The sequence below is a fragment of the Otolemur garnettii genome, unplaced genomic scaffold (assembly GCF_000181295.1).
Source record: "Otolemur garnettii isolate 467f Iridium unplaced genomic scaffold, OtoGar3 scaffold00011, whole genome shotgun sequence".
NCBI lineage: Eukaryota > Metazoa > Chordata > Mammalia > Primates > Galagidae > Otolemur > Otolemur garnettii.
In genome coordinates, this window is record NW_003852406.1 from 10,921,858 (window position 1) to 10,939,070 (window position 17,213).

The 17,213-nt window shown below is 48.4% G+C and overlaps 1 protein-coding gene across 2 annotated transcripts in view; it reads left to right on the forward strand.

The window, feature by feature from the left end:
• LIPC (lipase C, hepatic type) overlaps positions 1-17,213 on the forward strand; it is a 144,612-nt gene that overhangs the window by 110,285 nt on the left and 17,114 nt on the right. Inside the window, exons 1-6 of one of the 2 annotated variants that reach the window (XM_023510146.1) lie at positions 3,013-3,035; positions 5,882-6,069; positions 10,228-10,410; positions 10,972-11,089; positions 13,369-13,602; positions 16,300-16,542. In XM_023510146.1, the coding sequence (XP_023365914.1) occupies positions 5,935-6,069; positions 10,228-10,410; positions 10,972-11,089; positions 13,369-13,602; positions 16,300-16,542 (913 nt within the window). In that variant the 5' untranslated portion in view covers positions 3,013-3,035; positions 5,882-5,934. Of the gene's footprint in view, positions 1-3,012; positions 3,036-5,881; positions 6,070-10,227; positions 10,411-10,971; positions 11,090-13,368; positions 13,603-16,299; positions 16,543-17,213 lie in introns of those variants that run through there. The other variant, XM_003784380.3, reaches the window with a different exon arrangement.

The following is a 17,213-nucleotide window of genomic DNA, read 5'->3' on the forward strand; positions in this document are numbered from 1 at the left end:
TGCTACTCCTATCTCAGACAATACGGAAGGTGCTACTCCTATCTCAGACAATACGGAACCAATTTCTTCACTCATCACTGAATCGTTTCTTTTCCTCGCAGCTAATCGTAGAGTTGTTGGAAGGCTTAAACAAGTCAATACAAACAAGTCTGTTAGAAAAGTGCCTGGCACAGAGAAAGTACTCGGTATTTATTAGATTTAAAAGGGCTGAAAATCGGGCCAGGCTCAGTGACTCATGCCTGAAAGCCTAGCACTCTGGGAGGCCAGGGTGGATCCCCTGAGCTCAGGAGTTTTGAGACCAGCCTGAGCAAGAACGAGATTCCTGTCTCTACTAAAAACAGGAAAAAAAATTGCTAGAAAATCAATTTGGACATATATGCATATATAATGAGAGATAAATAGCATTCTATTGAAGGAAGTAATGATTCTACTTCTAGGAATCTATATTAAGAAAATACTCAAGGGGGAATGGGTGGAGGGAGGGGGATTGGAGGGATCACTTCTGAGGTTTATCTTACAAGGGTACAAGTGAATCTAAGAGTAGAATGTGAATGTTTTAAAGTAATAACTAAGAAAATGACACGAAGGCTATGTTAACCAGTTTGATGGAAGGGTTTTGGATTGTGTGTGAAAACCCCACACTGTATCCCAGAAGTGCATTAATGTACACAGTTACCATTCAATAAAAAAAAAAAAATACTCATAGATTCAAAGGTGATCATCAAAGCTATTATTATTTATAATAGAAAAAAATCTAGAAACAACCTAAATTTCCAAAAATAATTTAAATAATGGAAATCCTCCTGTGCCACTGTAAATTATGCCACTCTTCAAAAGTATGTTTTTGAAAAATACTTGATACTGTGAGAAAACTATCATGACAGGTGAGGAGGGATACCAAATCCTTCCTTGAATATGATCTCAATTATAGACACCCCAAATAAATCTCTATAGAATAAGTATCTCCATAAGAAGAGATTAAAAATATTCCAAATGTTATTTGTGCTTTTTTTCCCTAAAAAAGATTTTTTATTTATTTCAGCATTTTTCAGATTGCCCACATATAACAATAATGTAATAATTCTACAAAAAGAAAAATAAAATATAAAACAATTGAGTCTGTTGCAATATACCACAATTTGGGGGAAAAAAACGAAAGGAAGAGGTACCATATTAGGCCAGTGGCGGGGACAGAGAGGATAATTCTGAGGCTGAGAGGGCATAAGCTCTAAGCTTTCCGGCTTCAGCTACTTCATGGATGAATGACGGTGCTATGAACCACCATAGAAAATGTAGGAAGAAAGGAAGAAGGGAGAATCAATTCTCTGAGTGTGCAGTGCCCAAAGAACAGTCGGGTAGAGATGCCCAGTAAGAGTGTGTGATACACAGGGCGGAAGCTTGGGAGAGAGATTCCAATGAAAGTGCAGATGAGACCACAGCTGGGAGTCCTCAAAGTCATGGGCTCAGCGGAGGAGGCCCAAGTGTTGTGCGTGTGCCAGGAAGGGGCAATCAGACTGCTCCATGGGGGGGCTCAGAGACTCTGGTCCTGGGGCTCTACTCCCACCACCCCAAAGTGGCCCCTGCCTCCCTCGGTCTCAGGGTCTGCTGTTTGATGATAGTGACTTAAATGCTATTTGGTAATGTGGCTGCTGTTTCCACTGAGGATTGCAGAGCTCTCAGAGTTAGCCACACAAAACTTGCTGTACTCTGTAAGAATGGTGCTCAAGATGACATCTGGTGTTTTAGGACTAGGAAAGTGTGAGCATCTAGACACCATGAGCCCTGCTCCTGTTTTCCTCTCTCATGTGGCTGATAGGATGCTTAGAACAAAATCTGTGGCCCATCTTCAGCAGCCTTATAGCTGATGCTATATATTTGCATATACAAAGAGATATAAGCAGGATCATACCCGAGGAACTAATGATTCTATTTATAGGAACCTATAGCATCACACAGCGGCACATGGTATGTATATTAGGGTATTAATGCTAACATTGCTATCTATGTTGTTTTACTGCCCTTATTTACTCTTCATCTCAATTCCTCTAATGACACATTTTTGTGAACTCCTTAAATTCAAAAACTTTCTCCATGTCATGCCAACCCATTGATTCTAACTCCTGAAATTGCACAAAATATCTCCAGTGCCTCTTCTCCACAACAGCTCCTCAAGTCTCATGTCATCCACTAAATATTATTGGTGGAGGTCCCAGAGCCCCACTTTCTTCAACAACCTCTCATAAACACGTGTTCCCAAGAATCTTCCTTCTAGAGTTCAGGGATGATTCACCTTCTCTCGGTCCCTCCCCAGATCTCCCCCCCAGGAGATTCCTCCCCTGCAGCGCAGACAGCAGCCACGCTCCATAGCTGGTTTCCACACCTGCCTGAAAGACAGAGGCCAAGGCCTGCTGGACACCAGCTGGCACCCAGCCAGAGTCTGGGGCACAATCCACACTTACTCTGCTGTGGAAGCGAGTGAATGAATGACCAAGACATACCTGTATTTGGCACGGCACACATGCACAGCTTCCTGAGCAAGACATACCTGTACACAGCACACGTTCCCCGCTTCTTCACTCATACACACAGCAGGGAAAACCGAAGCCCCCCAGAAGGGAGAAGATGGAGAGCCCAGCTCAGCTGTTTGTGGCCTTTGCATCTGACAGCTCGCTCCCACAGTGGCTCCTGAACAGCGATGGAGCTTACCTCACGGCTAAATCCAAAATAAATACACATAAGACAGAATTGGTCCTATGGGGCAACTGGGGTAAATTTTCACAGAAAGAAAGGCTTTCACAGATCCAAAATGCAAGATGCTGGATGCTGCAGTTGGTGCTGATTTTAACAACGCATCCTCTCCTAGGTGTTAATTACATGCTGAGCATTGTTCTGAGCTCTGTACAAATATCTTATTTAACCCTCGCAACAACTTCCCGAGATGGGTACTATTTTTACCTGCATTTTATTTTCCTTCAGCCCTCTGAGCCATTCCAGGCCGCTGTCTTGAACTGAAGAAAGGTGTAGCAACTATTCAGGTGCGGAACAAAAGAAAATTAGCTACATCAGGTCCAAAGTGTGAATGGCTGTCAGGCGGCATGTTACCTTTGATCTAAGATCTGGAGCCTGTGGGACACCACGTGGCTTGCTTTTGTTCAAGCTTGAGTGCCTCCCACATGCCCAGGTCTCCCACCATGAGCTCACAGGCTGGTGAGCACACACCCGAACGAGCAAGGTGCCACGCTGCAGGCAGGCACTGTTGGATCAGGAATGCAGGGCGGTGCTGAGAGCGAGAGGGAGCCATCACCCCGGGCTAGATGAGAAGGTGGCATGGAGGGTATGATGTGTCACTCAGCTCTAATGGATGGAGCAGCAGAGCAGGAGAAAGGGTGCAAGGTCCAGGGTGCAAAGGGGCATTTAGGGAACTATCGGTGGGGGGGAAGGGCTGCACTACCCAGAAGCTTAAAGTCACTAACAGGTAAACTCATTTCTGTTCTAAAAAGATACTCGAGCAGCAGCGAGCAGGAGAATGGAGAGAGAGGACAGAGAGACGAGTTAGGAGGCAGCTGCCATACACCAAGCAAGACATAGTGTACACAGGAACAGGGGCGTGGGGTTTGAGGGATGCTTAGGAACTTTGAAGCTTCGGACTGATAGGAAGGCTAGCATACAAGGACAAGGTGACACCCCAGCTCTGACTTGGGTGGCTAGGCGGGCGGTGCATATAGTGACATGGGGAACCTGGGCTGGCAGCAGGCTCGCAGCAGCAAGGACAAGCTTAGGCAGTGTCTAAGCTCGGGGAAGCCAAATGAGGCAGCAGAAATTATCTTCATTGTCTCAGAAAAGTTATTCAGATTCTTGCTCTCATTTCCATTTAATAAAATATGATGCGTTTCAGTCTGTCATCATAGTGAAAAATCATTGCCCTTTCTGGGAATTAATAACCTTTTGAATTAATAACCTTTGGGTAGGAAAATTGGTTTCATTAATACCTCCCCTGGCACTTTGTAGGTTCATCATCGCTCAGTCCTGCTGTCCCCTGAAACCAAAAGCCCAAGACTTATTATTTGAGGAGCCTGAATGATTTCATGACAGAAAGAATGATCAGGGTCCTTAATGGTACTGAATTGAGTTCACTGACCAAAAATGTCCATGTGGTCTTGTGTCTGCCCCTCAATTGCAGAAAAACCCACCCTCTACTGGAGGGGGGATGAGCACTTGCTCCCCCAACTGTTGGCCTGATCCCTAATCCTGGCAGGAAAGATGTCAGCCAGCTTGACATGCCAACCCGTGGAAACACAGTGTCCCCTCAGGCTTCCCGTTCCCTGTGAGCAGAGGGATCCAGCCAGCACCCCGGCCCTGACTGTTAGGCTGCCTTCAGAATTGGATGACTACCCATTCCCACTCCAGAGGGGCTCATGGTCAAGGTGACCCCTCCCCCCCACAAAAGAGAGGCTATAAGGCCCTTTGGTAGAACAACAGAAGAGGAAATTTTTTCTCCAGGCATCCTCAAACTACAGCCCGCGGGCCACATGCAGCCCGCCTAGGACATTTGTCCAACCCACCAGGTGTTTTTACCACCACTGCCTGTCCTGCTTAGCAGCCGACTCGTCCCAGGGCCTGCGGTCCGGCCTTCCAATAGTCTGAGGGACAGTGAACTGGCCCCCTGTTTAAAAAGTTTGAGAACCTCTGTTGAAAACAATCTTTCTCTCCCTCCCTCACTTCCCGCATTCCTCTAGTCTGTGAAAGACCACAAATGGATTTTCATCTGCCCTCTTCTGCTGAAAACCCTCTAGCAGCAGCCTATCTTCTCAAACATAAATACCAGACTCCTCAGCACCCCAGGGCCCTCCAGGCTGTGGCCCGCCTAGCCTTAGCCATGCCCTGCCCTCCCTGCCCTGCCCTGCCCTGCCTCCGAGTCCACTTTAAGCTTCTTGGTAGTGCCGCCCCGGCCACCACCCAGATGGTGATCCCATACCCTCCCACCCCTCCCTCTTTTCCTTCCCCCCCCACCGATAGTTCCCTAAATGCCCCTTTGCACCCTGGACCTTGCACCCTTTCTCCTGCTCTGCTGCTCCATCCGTTAAAGCTGACTGACACATCATACCCTCCGTGACGCCTTCTCATCTCAGAGGCTTAGTTTTCATGCCTCTAAGCCTCTGGGATGTCCTCAGTCCAGAAAGCCCTACTTTGCTCACCCCCTACCACACACACATACATCCTTCAAGACCAGGATTGGCAGGCATCACAGCCCCTGAAATGGCTCCCACCAATGCCACCTTCTCCCTAAGCAAAATCTATCACTCCCTGTGACCCTCCCCACACCAAGCCCACCTCAGCCTGCACCTTGCCCATACAAGGCATGTGTGACATATTTTGTCTGCAGGTTAAGAACAAGGTGAGCCATATAAGATAATACATGGTGCCCTGATGAAGATTCTCTATCCCTGTCTCCCTCCCTAAGGATGTAGGGATGGGAATTAGAAACAGTGAGACCTGGGTTCAAATACTGACTCTATCACTTGCTGATAGAGTGATTTGGGATGAGGTCTTTGCTTTGTCAGAGCCTCCAAAGTTGCCTTGCTTATATTCCTCATGCTTTTGAGTTACTCTAGCATCTGACCAGCTGGTCACTGGGAAAGAAAGATGAAAGGATGGAAGATCTTTGACCTCTATGTTGGGTCCCCTAAGTCACCCTCCATCATCTGGCCATTCCACTGGGAATGCTCTTTGGGGTCCCTCAGAGCTGTGGCTCCTTCTGATCTCCAGCACCTCACAGTAACCTCTTTGGCTTGTGCTCTAAGCAGCAGCCTTGGGTGGTCCCAGGCCTTACAGAGGTGGAACAGAGGCCAAGAGAAACATCACCCCCAATCTTATATTCCAGAGTCTTTTGGAAGAAGATCTCGAGCTATTGAAACAAAGAAAACACTGCAGGAGATGAAGACCAAGTTCCTGCTCTTTGAAGACAAAGCCAGCAAGGGCTGCCAGATTCAGCTCAACCTCCCAGACACGTTACAGGAGTGCGGCTTCAACTCCTCCCTGCCTTTGGTGATGATAATCCACGGGTGGACGGTGAGAAATGCTGACATGCCTTTTTTCTCTCTGCTTTCACATTTCCTTTTGTTCTTCCTAGTGCATTCGATTTTAATAGATAGATAGAGCGCTGATGATAACAACTCCAGGCATGTTTGTAAAGCTCATTCGAATTTTCCAAGTGCCTCCCCACACGTTGTCTCGTTGATCATCTCAGTACCATGAGTAAACAGAGCAGGAAAATATAATTATCTCCACGTTTCAGATAAATTGTAGCCCAAAGCCGTCACATAGCTCACTAGGGATTACAGTCCATGCCGCAGGAAGCATCCCTACCCTGGATCTACACATCTTACAAGAGGAGGTAGAAAGCCAGAAGATGTGGACTCCCAGCGAAATGTCGTATCAGTAAACTTTAAGTTCAGCTGCAAACAGCAGAGACCCAAATTAGCAGTGGTTTAGATAAAAGAGGTTTTTATCATTTCACACAATAGCCCCAAACTGGCTAGGCAGCTTTAGTCCATGAACCCTTTCCAGCTCACTGCTCTGCCAGCTTAAATTGTGACTCTTACCTTGATTCTCCAAGATGGCAGCTAGAGCACTAGCCATCACATTTCTATTCCAGGCAGCACAATGTAGTAAAGGATGCACACAAAGGGGTCAAAAAGCAAGATTTTGTAGTAAGACAGCTTTATTGAGATATAATTCAAGTATCACAAGAATGGAAGAAAAAGTATCCAACATACACAGCCCTATTATGAAACTAATTTATAGCTTTCATATGAAAGCTATAACCCAATTATAGCCTAAGAATATGGGGAAGGGGGAGGGGAGGGAAAGGGGGTGGATGGGTAGAGGGAGGTTGATTGGAGAGGTCATCTCTATGGTTTGTCTTTCAAGGGTACAAGTGAATCTTTCTAAAAGTAGAATATAAACGTCTTAACACAATAACTAAGAAAATGTCATAAAGGTTATGTTAACCTTTGATGAAAATATTTCAAATTGTATATGAAAACACCACACTGTACCCCATGATTGCATTAATGCATACAGCTACCATTTAATTTAAAAAAGAGAGAGAGAAAGAGAGATAATTCACATGGCATACAATTCATCCATTTAAAGTGTACAATTCATGGGTGATGCCTGTAGCTCAGTGAGTAGGACGCTGGCCCCATATACCCAGGGTGGCCTGTTTGAACCCGGTCCCAGCCAAACTGCAACAACAAGAACAAAAATGGCTGGGCCTTGTGGCAGGCGCCTGTAGTCCCAGCTACTGGGAGGCTGAGCCAAAAGAATTGCCTAAACCTAAGAACTGGAGGCTGCTGTGATGCTATGGCACTCTACCAAGGGAGACACTGTCTAAAAAAAAATAATAAAGTGTACAATTCAATGACTTTTGGTCTAAGAGAGTGTTCTCTTAGGCTTCCAGAGCATCTGTGGAATGCTTCCAATTACTTGCATTGACCATACCTAGGTGGGTAAGTGGCTAAGGAGTAGCCTCTTAAAGTGAATGTAAGCTGGGCACAGTGGCTCATGCCTGTAATTCTAGCACTTTGGGAGGCCTAGGCAGGACAATCACTTGAGGCCAGTAGTTTGAGACTAGCATGAACATGAGCAAGACCCCCATCTCTACAGAAAAAATAGAAAAGTTAGCTGGACATGTGGGCACACACCTGTAGTCCCAGCTACTCAGGAGGCTGAGGTGGGAGGAATGTTTGAGCCCAGAATTTTGAGGTGGCTGTGAGCTGTGAAGATACTACTGCATTCTATCCAGGGCAGCAGAGTGAGAAGAGGAAGGGAGAGGAGGAGAGGGGAGAGGAAGGGAGTGGAGGAGAGGGAAGGGACAGGAAGGGAAGGGAAGGGAGAGGGGAAAGAAAGAAAGAGAGAGAGAGAGAAAGAGAGAGAAAGAAAATGTACTCTTTTAATGATGCCAAAATCCTATTACTACACTACTATGGAAGGAAGAGAGAAAGGATACTGTGGGCAATGAGTGATGTCAAATCACGTGACTTTAGGAGGCAACCCTGCCCCTTGGTTCCCAGCCTACCCATGCTTTGAAGTTTAGTTCATGACTGGAAACCTCCTAAGATTTTTGTGTCTATTTCATGACTTAGAAATCTTCCCCTGCCATCCAGTTGGAAAATACTCTTGAAATTCCCACCTATCCCATCCTAGGGAGCAAACTGGGCCCATCCACCCACCTGCCTCCCCCTTACCTCTCCCTGCCTCCTGCGTTTGATTCTGCAACAGCCAACTCTTGAAGCTCTCTCCAACTCTGCATGCTTTCTCTCTTGGCCTTGGCTCAGGCTGTGCCCTCTGCCTAGAGTGTCTTTTCTCCTCCCTTCTCCTATTAAGTCCCACTGTTCTGTGGGACACATTCCCACATAGGCCCTCCTGGAGGCCTCCTTCAGCCCCAGCCCAGCACTCCCCCAGGAGACATCAGGTGTCCCCCAACCAAGAGCTCCCATGCCACCCTGAGCACTCTGCAGCGTGCTGTACTACTCAGCTCTGTAATGGTCTGTGTCTCTCTGGTCTGCTAGGCTGCAGGGTCCTTATTGGAAGGGATTCTGTCCTAGACTTGCCTAATTGACCACCATGGGACAGTATCATTATATTAGGCATTCCAAACTGTTAACGCTCAAATGAATGATTATTGTTTACAAATACAGCATGAAGATCATAAGGTCCTCTTACCAGGGTCCTCTTACCAAAATGCATTCTTCATTATCCAGTCGAGATATATGATTCTATCCAGATTTTATCTAGTCGAGAATATGTCTACTACTAGTAGTACTGATAACAACAATGACTGCAGTAAGTAACATTCACTGAGTCCTTACTGTGTGCCAGGCACTGTTTTAAGTGACTTACATCTATTAACTTATTTCATCTTCACAATAACCCTAGAGGGAAAACATTATTATTATCATTTTCCAGATAAGGAAACTAAGGCACAGAGAAGTTAAATAATTTGGTTGAGTCACTCAACTAGTAAATGAGAAAGCCTGAATTTGAACTCAAGAGGCTACATGCCCGTGGAAGGCACCTAAGGAGCCTTTATTAAACAAATGAGTCTTACCCTGGAATGTCATGCCGGCCCTTAGTAGAACTCTCCAGCTTCATTCCTGCAGTCTAGCCTTCAACCCACCCAACTCTCCTCCTCTCTCTGACGCACCACGCTGTTCTTTCATGATTCAGAGCCTCTGCACCTGCTGCCCCTTCTGTGTGGACCCCCACAGATCCTGCCTACTACCACCTCCACCTGCCCACCCTTCTTCTACAGAATGCCTACTGAGTCTTAGAGACACGGCACAAATGTCTGTACTCCGTGAGCTTGTCAGGAGTGCCCTGCAAACTGGTTCTCACATACACAGAACTACCCTCCGTGAGCATTTCTTCAGCTCCTATGATGTGCATGTTCCGTGCGGATCCTGCTGAAGCCAGTGGGATGCCGGAGGAGAGAGGGGGGCAAGCACTGTGGGATTCAGAGGTGTAATAGAGCAGCCTCATGGAGGAGGTGGTGTGGCGTGGGCGCTCAAAGGACAGTTCAGCTTGCAGGACCTGATTTACCCAGACTTCAGCATTGTTCTCAGGTGGGGAATATTTGGCAAAGTCTGGAGACATTTGGGATTTTCAAAACCTGGTGGGGGGTTATGCTGCTGGCATCTGGTTGATGGAGTCAAGGGTGCTGCCAAACATTACACAATGCACAGGACAGCCCCCCACCGCAAAGTTTATCTGGCCCCAAATATCAACAGTGCCAAGGCTGAGAACCCCGTGGTGAGTCCTCTTGGGGAGAAGGGTTCAGCCTTCCAAGAGTTGGAGAAGAAAAGGGGGTAGGGGAGAGAAAGGAAACGCGGGTAAGGGGCGGGTGAGGCGGCTCGCACCTATAATCCCAGCACTGGGAGGCGGAGAGGGTGGACTGCTTGAGTTCAGGAGTTCCAGACCAGCCTGAGCAAGAGTGAGACCCCCATCTTTAAAAATAGCCGGGCATTGTGGAAGGCGCCTGGAGTCCCAGGTACCTGGGAGGCTGAGACAAAAGGATCATTTGAGCCCAAGAGTTTGAGGTTGCTGAGAGCTACGACGCCACAGCACACTACCAAGGGTGACAAAGTGAGAGATTCTGTCTCAAAAAAAAGAAAAGAAAAGAAAGAAACTAAGGTGGTCCTTCCCCTGCCCTCCTTCCCTCCTCAGGTGGACGGCAAGCTGGAGAACTGGATCTGGCAGATGGTGGCCGCTCTGAAGTCCCAGCCAGCACAGCCAGTGAACGTGGGGCTGGCGGACTGGATCCCCCTGGCCCACCAGCACTACACCATTGCCGTCCGCAACACCCGCCTCGTGGGCCAGGAGGTAGCGGCTCTTCTCCAGTGGCTGGAGGTAAGACCTGCCCTCTCCTCCTCTGCCGATGCCTCTGCGCCCCTCTCCCCTCCTCTAAGATTGAGTGAATTAAGCTGATCTGCAAAGCAAGCCGGACAGGAGACCTGCTAATGCTAAGCTCACAGGAACGGGAAGGCACAGATCTGACACCAGACCCCGGGGCTCTCTCGGATGCCTCCCGTGACCCCCGATTTTTGTCTTCTCCCCCACTCCTTATCCACTATTTTTTTATGCTCACCCCCTTGGACATGCCAAGGGATCCAAACGCACTCTGTCAAACCCCAGCCCAGATGAGCTAGATCACTTCTGTAGGGGGCTACTATCCAAGGAAAAACAGGTGGGAGGCAGGAGGTAGTCAGCTCCCACAGGGACCCTGGTACCGGGGCCTGAAAAGAGGGCCAGCCACTCCGAGAGGACAGAGTCAGCCAGAAGAGAACTCCCTCTCGGTGTGGAGGATGAGGCAGGGGCAAAGAACAGGGTGGGTGGTAAACAGACGAGACCCGCAATAGGCTTTCAGCCAGGCGGCTCTTCTCTTCCTGAGACCATCCCACTGTCTTCCAGGAATCTGTTTCGCTCTCTCCAAGCAATGTTCACCTAATTGGGTACAGCCTGGGTGCACACGTCTCGGGATTTGCTGGCAGTTACATGGGCCGAAAGCACAAGATTGGGAGAATTACAGGTAACCACGTCTGATAACTAGCAGACGACTCTCCACACGGCGGTGTCAGGCCAGGAGCTGCTTTTCCAATAGTCTCATCATTAGAATGCCTCAACTTCTTTTGTGATGTGCTAGAGTTCATGGGGAACTTGTAACACTCCCTCAAACATGACCAACATCCTGGAGTTCTGTTCTGAGAAATTTCAGCCTCTATTCTTGTTGCCTATATGTGAATAAATGCCTCTCATAGAGGCACCAATTTCTGTATGCTTTTGTAGCAAGAGAGAGTCTTATTTTTTATCTACGGTTTACAAAGCCTGGTGTGGGCGAGTGAGGGAGAGAAATCATAGCCTTAATTTGCTGTAACACAGCATCTCAGTTTCCACATTTGTAAAACAGGTGGGGTTTTTTCTCTGTGACCATTTGGGTTGAAGGAGAGAACTTTGCACCCCAAACCTCACCCCAAATGCCACACTCACCCAGAAATGGCCCTAGGTACTCAGGAAGGGCTGGACATGTGCAAGAAGGCCCTTCTTCCAGGTGTCCCTGACAGCAACCCCCTACACACAGACCCAGAATTGGGATCTGAGAAACAAACAGCTGGTCAGAGTGTTCCCCAGCTGAAGTCCCTGAGGCCGACTGGTCCACCCAGGGACGGACCCAGGAGACACGGGCACAGCGTAGTGACCCCAGAGTAGCCCAGCTTCTCCTGCCCATCACTTCCTGTAGTTCTAGGCTTCAACAATACAAGACTCCCCTCTGCTCTGTGAACATATCACGACCTCTGGGGTTTCTGGGCCTTGGCATGGACTGTTCCCGTTGCCCACCACACATTTGCCCAGTCCTGTCCCACCAGCCGAACTTCTACTCATCCTCCACGGCCTAGCAGGCTAAACCCCATCTCACAACCTAAACAAAGAACATTTTAGAGGAATGTCAGGGTTGTGATTTCATATTTTATCAAGTAAGAACATTTTAAAACAACTACAACCTACTTCACCATTCCTTCATAAATTTAACCTGAGTAAAACAGGGATAATGGCAGACATGCCAACTGAACAAATCTGTCATTCTGTGAACTCATTTCCTCTGCCCCCCACTGATTTAACCCTCAGGAGCCTGGGGATGCACAAAATAGAGTCAGAACCCCAATGAGCTCCCCCACACCCCAGATCTCATCACACCAGGCATTACTAGCACAGGCCATCCACCTTAGAGCCACCAGGAGGGCCCATTGCCCGGCAGTCACTTTGTTGTCAGCCTGGTAAGAAAGGACCAGAAGGTTCGGTGCCTGTGGCTCAAGTCGCTAAAGCGCCAGCCACATACACCTAAGGTGGCGGGTTCGAATCCAGCCAGGGCCCACCAAACAACAATGATGGCTCCAACCAAAAAATAGCTGGGCATTGTGGTGGGCGCCTGTGGTCCCAGCTACTTGGGAGGCTGAGGCAAGAGACTCACTTGAGCCTAGGAGTTGAGGTTACTATGAGCTGTGATGCCATGGCACTCTACCCAGGGGGACAGCTTGAGGCTCTGTCTCAAAAAAAAAAGAAAGGACCAGAAATCCCACCAGAACACCTTTCATCTGCAGTAGGGCAGGAACTCAGGGCCGAGGGGGACACCAGAGTCCTTCAGAGAAGGCAAAGGAAGAGAGGCGGGGCAGAACTTCAGGGCACAAATATTCTCCATCTACAGTCAGTGGGGACCTGCCACTTTGTCTCATCTGTCACGGGAGGACCAGAGCTTTGAGCAGCCCTATTATCTCACAATATTTTCACCCAGGAACAATGATGTCCCAAGGCTGCTCTGGACATTCCAATGCAATGACATTAGTATAGGAGAAAAGACAGCTTGTTAAGGGAACTTATTGACAATATGAAGCAAATAAATTCTTTCTTTGAGGGGTAGCTTTGAACTACTTATAATGAGCACATTGGCTTTTTTTTTTTTTTTTGCACATAAACAGATGCTCTTGAAAGTAGCTTGAGGGGTACTTAAAATTGATTTGTTTAAAAAAAAATCAAGCATTTCCTCCTAACCTTATTTCTACCACTGAATAGTTTCTGTAAACCTCCTTCTCTCCTGGATAATGCCTCGCCTGTGTCTAATTTTTAGCACCATGAATAACCGGGGTTTTACTGAGAATAGGCTGTGGCAAGACTTTTTAGAGAAAGATTATGCCCTAGGTATTTCTTCTTCCTTCTGGCTTATTCATATGTAATAATATCGAAAAGGCTAAAAAAGCACCTTTCTCCTCCCCTCTCCTTGCTCCCCGTTAACCCTCCCCCTTGCTTTCCGATCAGGGTTGGATGCCGCAGGCCCGTTGTTTGAGGGAGCTTCCCCCAGTGACCGGCTTTCCCCAGATGATGCCAATTTTGTGGATGCCATTCACACTTTCACCCGGGAGCACATGGGCCTGAGCGTGGGCATCAAACAGCCCATTGCCCACTATGACTTCTACCCCAATGGGGGCTCCTTCCAGCCTGGCTGCCACTTCCTAGAGCTCTACAAGCACATCGCAGAGCACGGCTTACAAGGTGAGAGACAATCGCGGCCACTAGGGCTCACTTCTATGGGAACTGTGGAATCCAGGGGGGACGCGACAACTCTGTGGTGAGGCAGGAAGAGTTCAGCGAGGGCAGGGGCCTGGAGTGTAGGGGGTGGGGGGCCACCTGAGCAGGCTGGACCCCACGACAGGCCAAGCCCAGAGGCTGAGTGGAGGGCACCCACAGAAGCTCTGACTCCTCCCCCTGGCCCGCATGCTGCAGCCTGGACTCAAGGACACAGGCCCTTCTGAAAGTTGAATCCTGACACCCCTGGTTCCCCCTCCTTCTCCAGAGGTCTCCTCACTCAGGGGGCGTCCTCTGTTCTGAGCCACTCAGGATCTGCTCAATAGGTCACACTTGTCAGCTGCTGATCTTACCCTTCACCGCCCTCCCCGGAGGTTGAATCAGCTGATCCTCCAGGGCATGTCTGGGGTTCTTCCAGGGGGAAATTCAGCTTCAAATGCGTCCTTGTGACGTCCTTTGCCTCAGGGCAGAAACTGAATGTGGCATTATCTGGGTTGCCCTCCAACTTCTTCCTCAAATCCTAAAACCAAAATGTTAATGTGCACGTCGATGACATGCACAGGATTAAAGGACAAAAATGTCAGCAGAAACCGCACATTCTAGACCCTCCACACAGGAAAACATCATCCTGACGAAAACTCGCCCATCACCCTAAGCTGACAGGAGACCAGCACCCTACATGTCTCTCCCCAGTCACCAGTGCTGAGCCAGGACTGAGGACAGACACACTCTTGTGATGACATCACCACCCACCCCGCCAATATCGGAATGACCTTCACACTCCACAGAGTCTCATTTTGGCCAGACTCCCAGGCTTCCACCCGCCCACGCCTTAGGAGCCTTCTGGGAAGTCGCCCAGGTCACCACTTACATCTCCCCGGGGTCAATGCCCTCCAGTCCCCACTGACCGTGGGGCCCTCCGCACAAAGCCCTGTATGACCACGGAACGATGTGTGGGCACTGTGTGCCTGGTAAACACATCCCAGACCGATGGCTGCCCTTTGCTTGGTTGTGCCAAACATCAAAATGAGGGAACAAACTGTATGTGTTCAGCTCGCCCAACCTGAGGACAGTTGTTCTCAGTTTTTTGTTCCCCTCTGTGTGAAAGTGTTCCCATTTCAGGGAAGTTCTCCCAGCCACACCTGACAGGCAGTCCCTGGATAACCACTTTCCCACCCTCACCACCCTCTGGCTGCATGAGCCTGAGTGAGTTCGTGGATGGCTATAAAGCTCATCTTCTCACTGATGCCAGCTGCCTCCAGGAGCCTCAGGGAAGATTCAGGGAGTGGAGGAGCGGGAGGTGCTTAGAATACACCTGCCTCCTCGCAGGCGCTCACCATGCAGCACTGGTGAGCCCAGACTGCCATGGCCGATCTCGGCCGTTAGCCTCCAGATGCCTGGGAGACAGCTTTTGGCCAAGTTACCTGTGCTCTGCCTTTTACAGAGGTGCTTTTTTTTTCTTTTTGTTTGAGACAGAGTCTCAAACTGTCGCCCTGGGTAGAGTGCTGTAGCATCATAGCTCACAGCAACCTCCAACTTGGGCTCAATCGATCCTCTTGCCTCAATCTTTCTATTTTTAGTAGAGATGGGGTGTCATTTTTGCTCAGGTTGTTTTTGAACTCATGAGCTAAGCTATCCACCCACCTCAGCCTCCTGGAGTGCTAAGATTACAGGCATGAGCCATAGTGCCCAGCCCAGAGGTGCTTTTTTTTGAGACAGAGTCTCACTCTGTCACCCTTAATAGAGTGCTGTAATGTCATAGCTCACAGAACCTCAAACTCAAGTGATCCACTTGCCTCAGCCTCTGGAGTAGCTGGGACTACAGACACCTGCCATGATGCCCACCTAGTTTTTTTGTTTGTTTTGTTTTTTTTATTGAATCATAGCTGTGTACATTAATGCAATCATGGGGTACAATGTGCTGGTTTTACACACAGTCTGAAATGCTTTCATCAAACTGGTCAACATAGCCTTCACAGCATTTTCTTAGTTATTGTATTAAGACAGTAAGACATTCTACACCTAGTAAATTTCACATGTACCCTTGTAAGATGCACCATAGGTGTGGTCCCACCAATTACTCTCCCTCTACCCATCCTCCCCTGTCTCTGCCCCTCCCTCTCCCCTTTCCCCTTCTTTTTGGGCTATAATTGGGTTATAGTTTTCATAAGAAAGCTAGAAATTGGTTTCATAGTAAGACTGAGTACATTGGATACTTTTTCTTCCATTCTTGAGATACTTTGCTAAGAAGAATATGTTCCAGCTCCATCCATGTAAACATGTAGAGATAATGTCCCAGCTACACAGGCGCCGCCCGAGATAGAAACAGTTTTTAAATGAACAACACTACCCTGCTCTCTTAAATAACTTGACCTTCTCTTAGTGACTTGGGGTGCCTATTAAAACAACTGCTGTAACACACTGTGATACAGGGGTGCCCCCAAGAGCCAGTGGGCCTAGGATTTTGCTCCAACACTAAACAACCTATAGGGGTCCACTTGCTTTAGCTGCCAATCAGTTGTTCCACCCCACTGCTGTCAGTGACTCGAGCTCAGCAAGCCCACCGTTGCCTCCTCTGAGTGCATCTGCTGAGAACTGAGACCATCCCTCCAGTGGAGGCTGCTTCATGTTAGGGGTAATAACGTGTCTTGCCCTGTGTTCCAGCCATCACCCAGACCATAAAATGCGCCCATGAGCGATCGGTGCACCTCTTCATGGACTCTTTGCTGCACACCAGCATGCAGAGCACAGCCTACCTGTGCAGCGACATGGACAGCTTCCTCCAGGGCCGCTGCCTGAGCTGCAAGAAGGGCCGCTGCAACACGCTGGGCTACCACGTGCGCCAGCAGCCACATGGCAAGAGCAAGAAGCTCTTCCTCCTGACCCGAGCCCAGTCCCCCTTCAAAGGTGAGTGCCCGGGGCCTGGAGCCTTCTGAAGGGCAGGATACAGTCACTTGGCTGATAGGCTCACAAGTTCCCTCAGCTCTTTTCTTGGAGGGGCTCTGGCTCCTCTGTTAGTGTTTTGGGAACTATGTGGGCTCCAGAAGGTGATGTTGACACAGCCTTTCTCCTTTCCTAAGAATGTGGCCACCTTGCTGCCAAGAGCTAGGAGGAGAAACCGTAGTAATTTTTAAAACAATCCTTGGGTGGGCCTCTCTTTGTCCATTTTCATGGTTCCCTAGAATAGTGATTTTCATGGTGTGCCATGAGAGGATCTTAGGTGTGCTGCGAACATTTTTAAAGATCAGTAAATTATTTTCAAAAGCCATTCAAAGCACAGTAAGTATATTCTTTTTTTTTTTTTTTTGCAGTTTTTGGCTGGGGCTGGGTTTTGAACCCGCCACCTCCAACATATGGGGCCAGCGCCCTACTCCTTTGAGCCACAGGCATTGCCCTATTTTATTTTTTATTCTCTTCTTTTCTTTGATCAATGTAATTTTAAGTGTGCTGTAGAAGTTTAACTACAGGTTCAAGTGTGCATCAGATAAAAAAAGTTGAAAACCACTGCCCCAGAATGTTAGATCCAGAAGGCCCAAGCAGTTGCCTATAACTGGACCACTCTGATCCCATTGCACAGC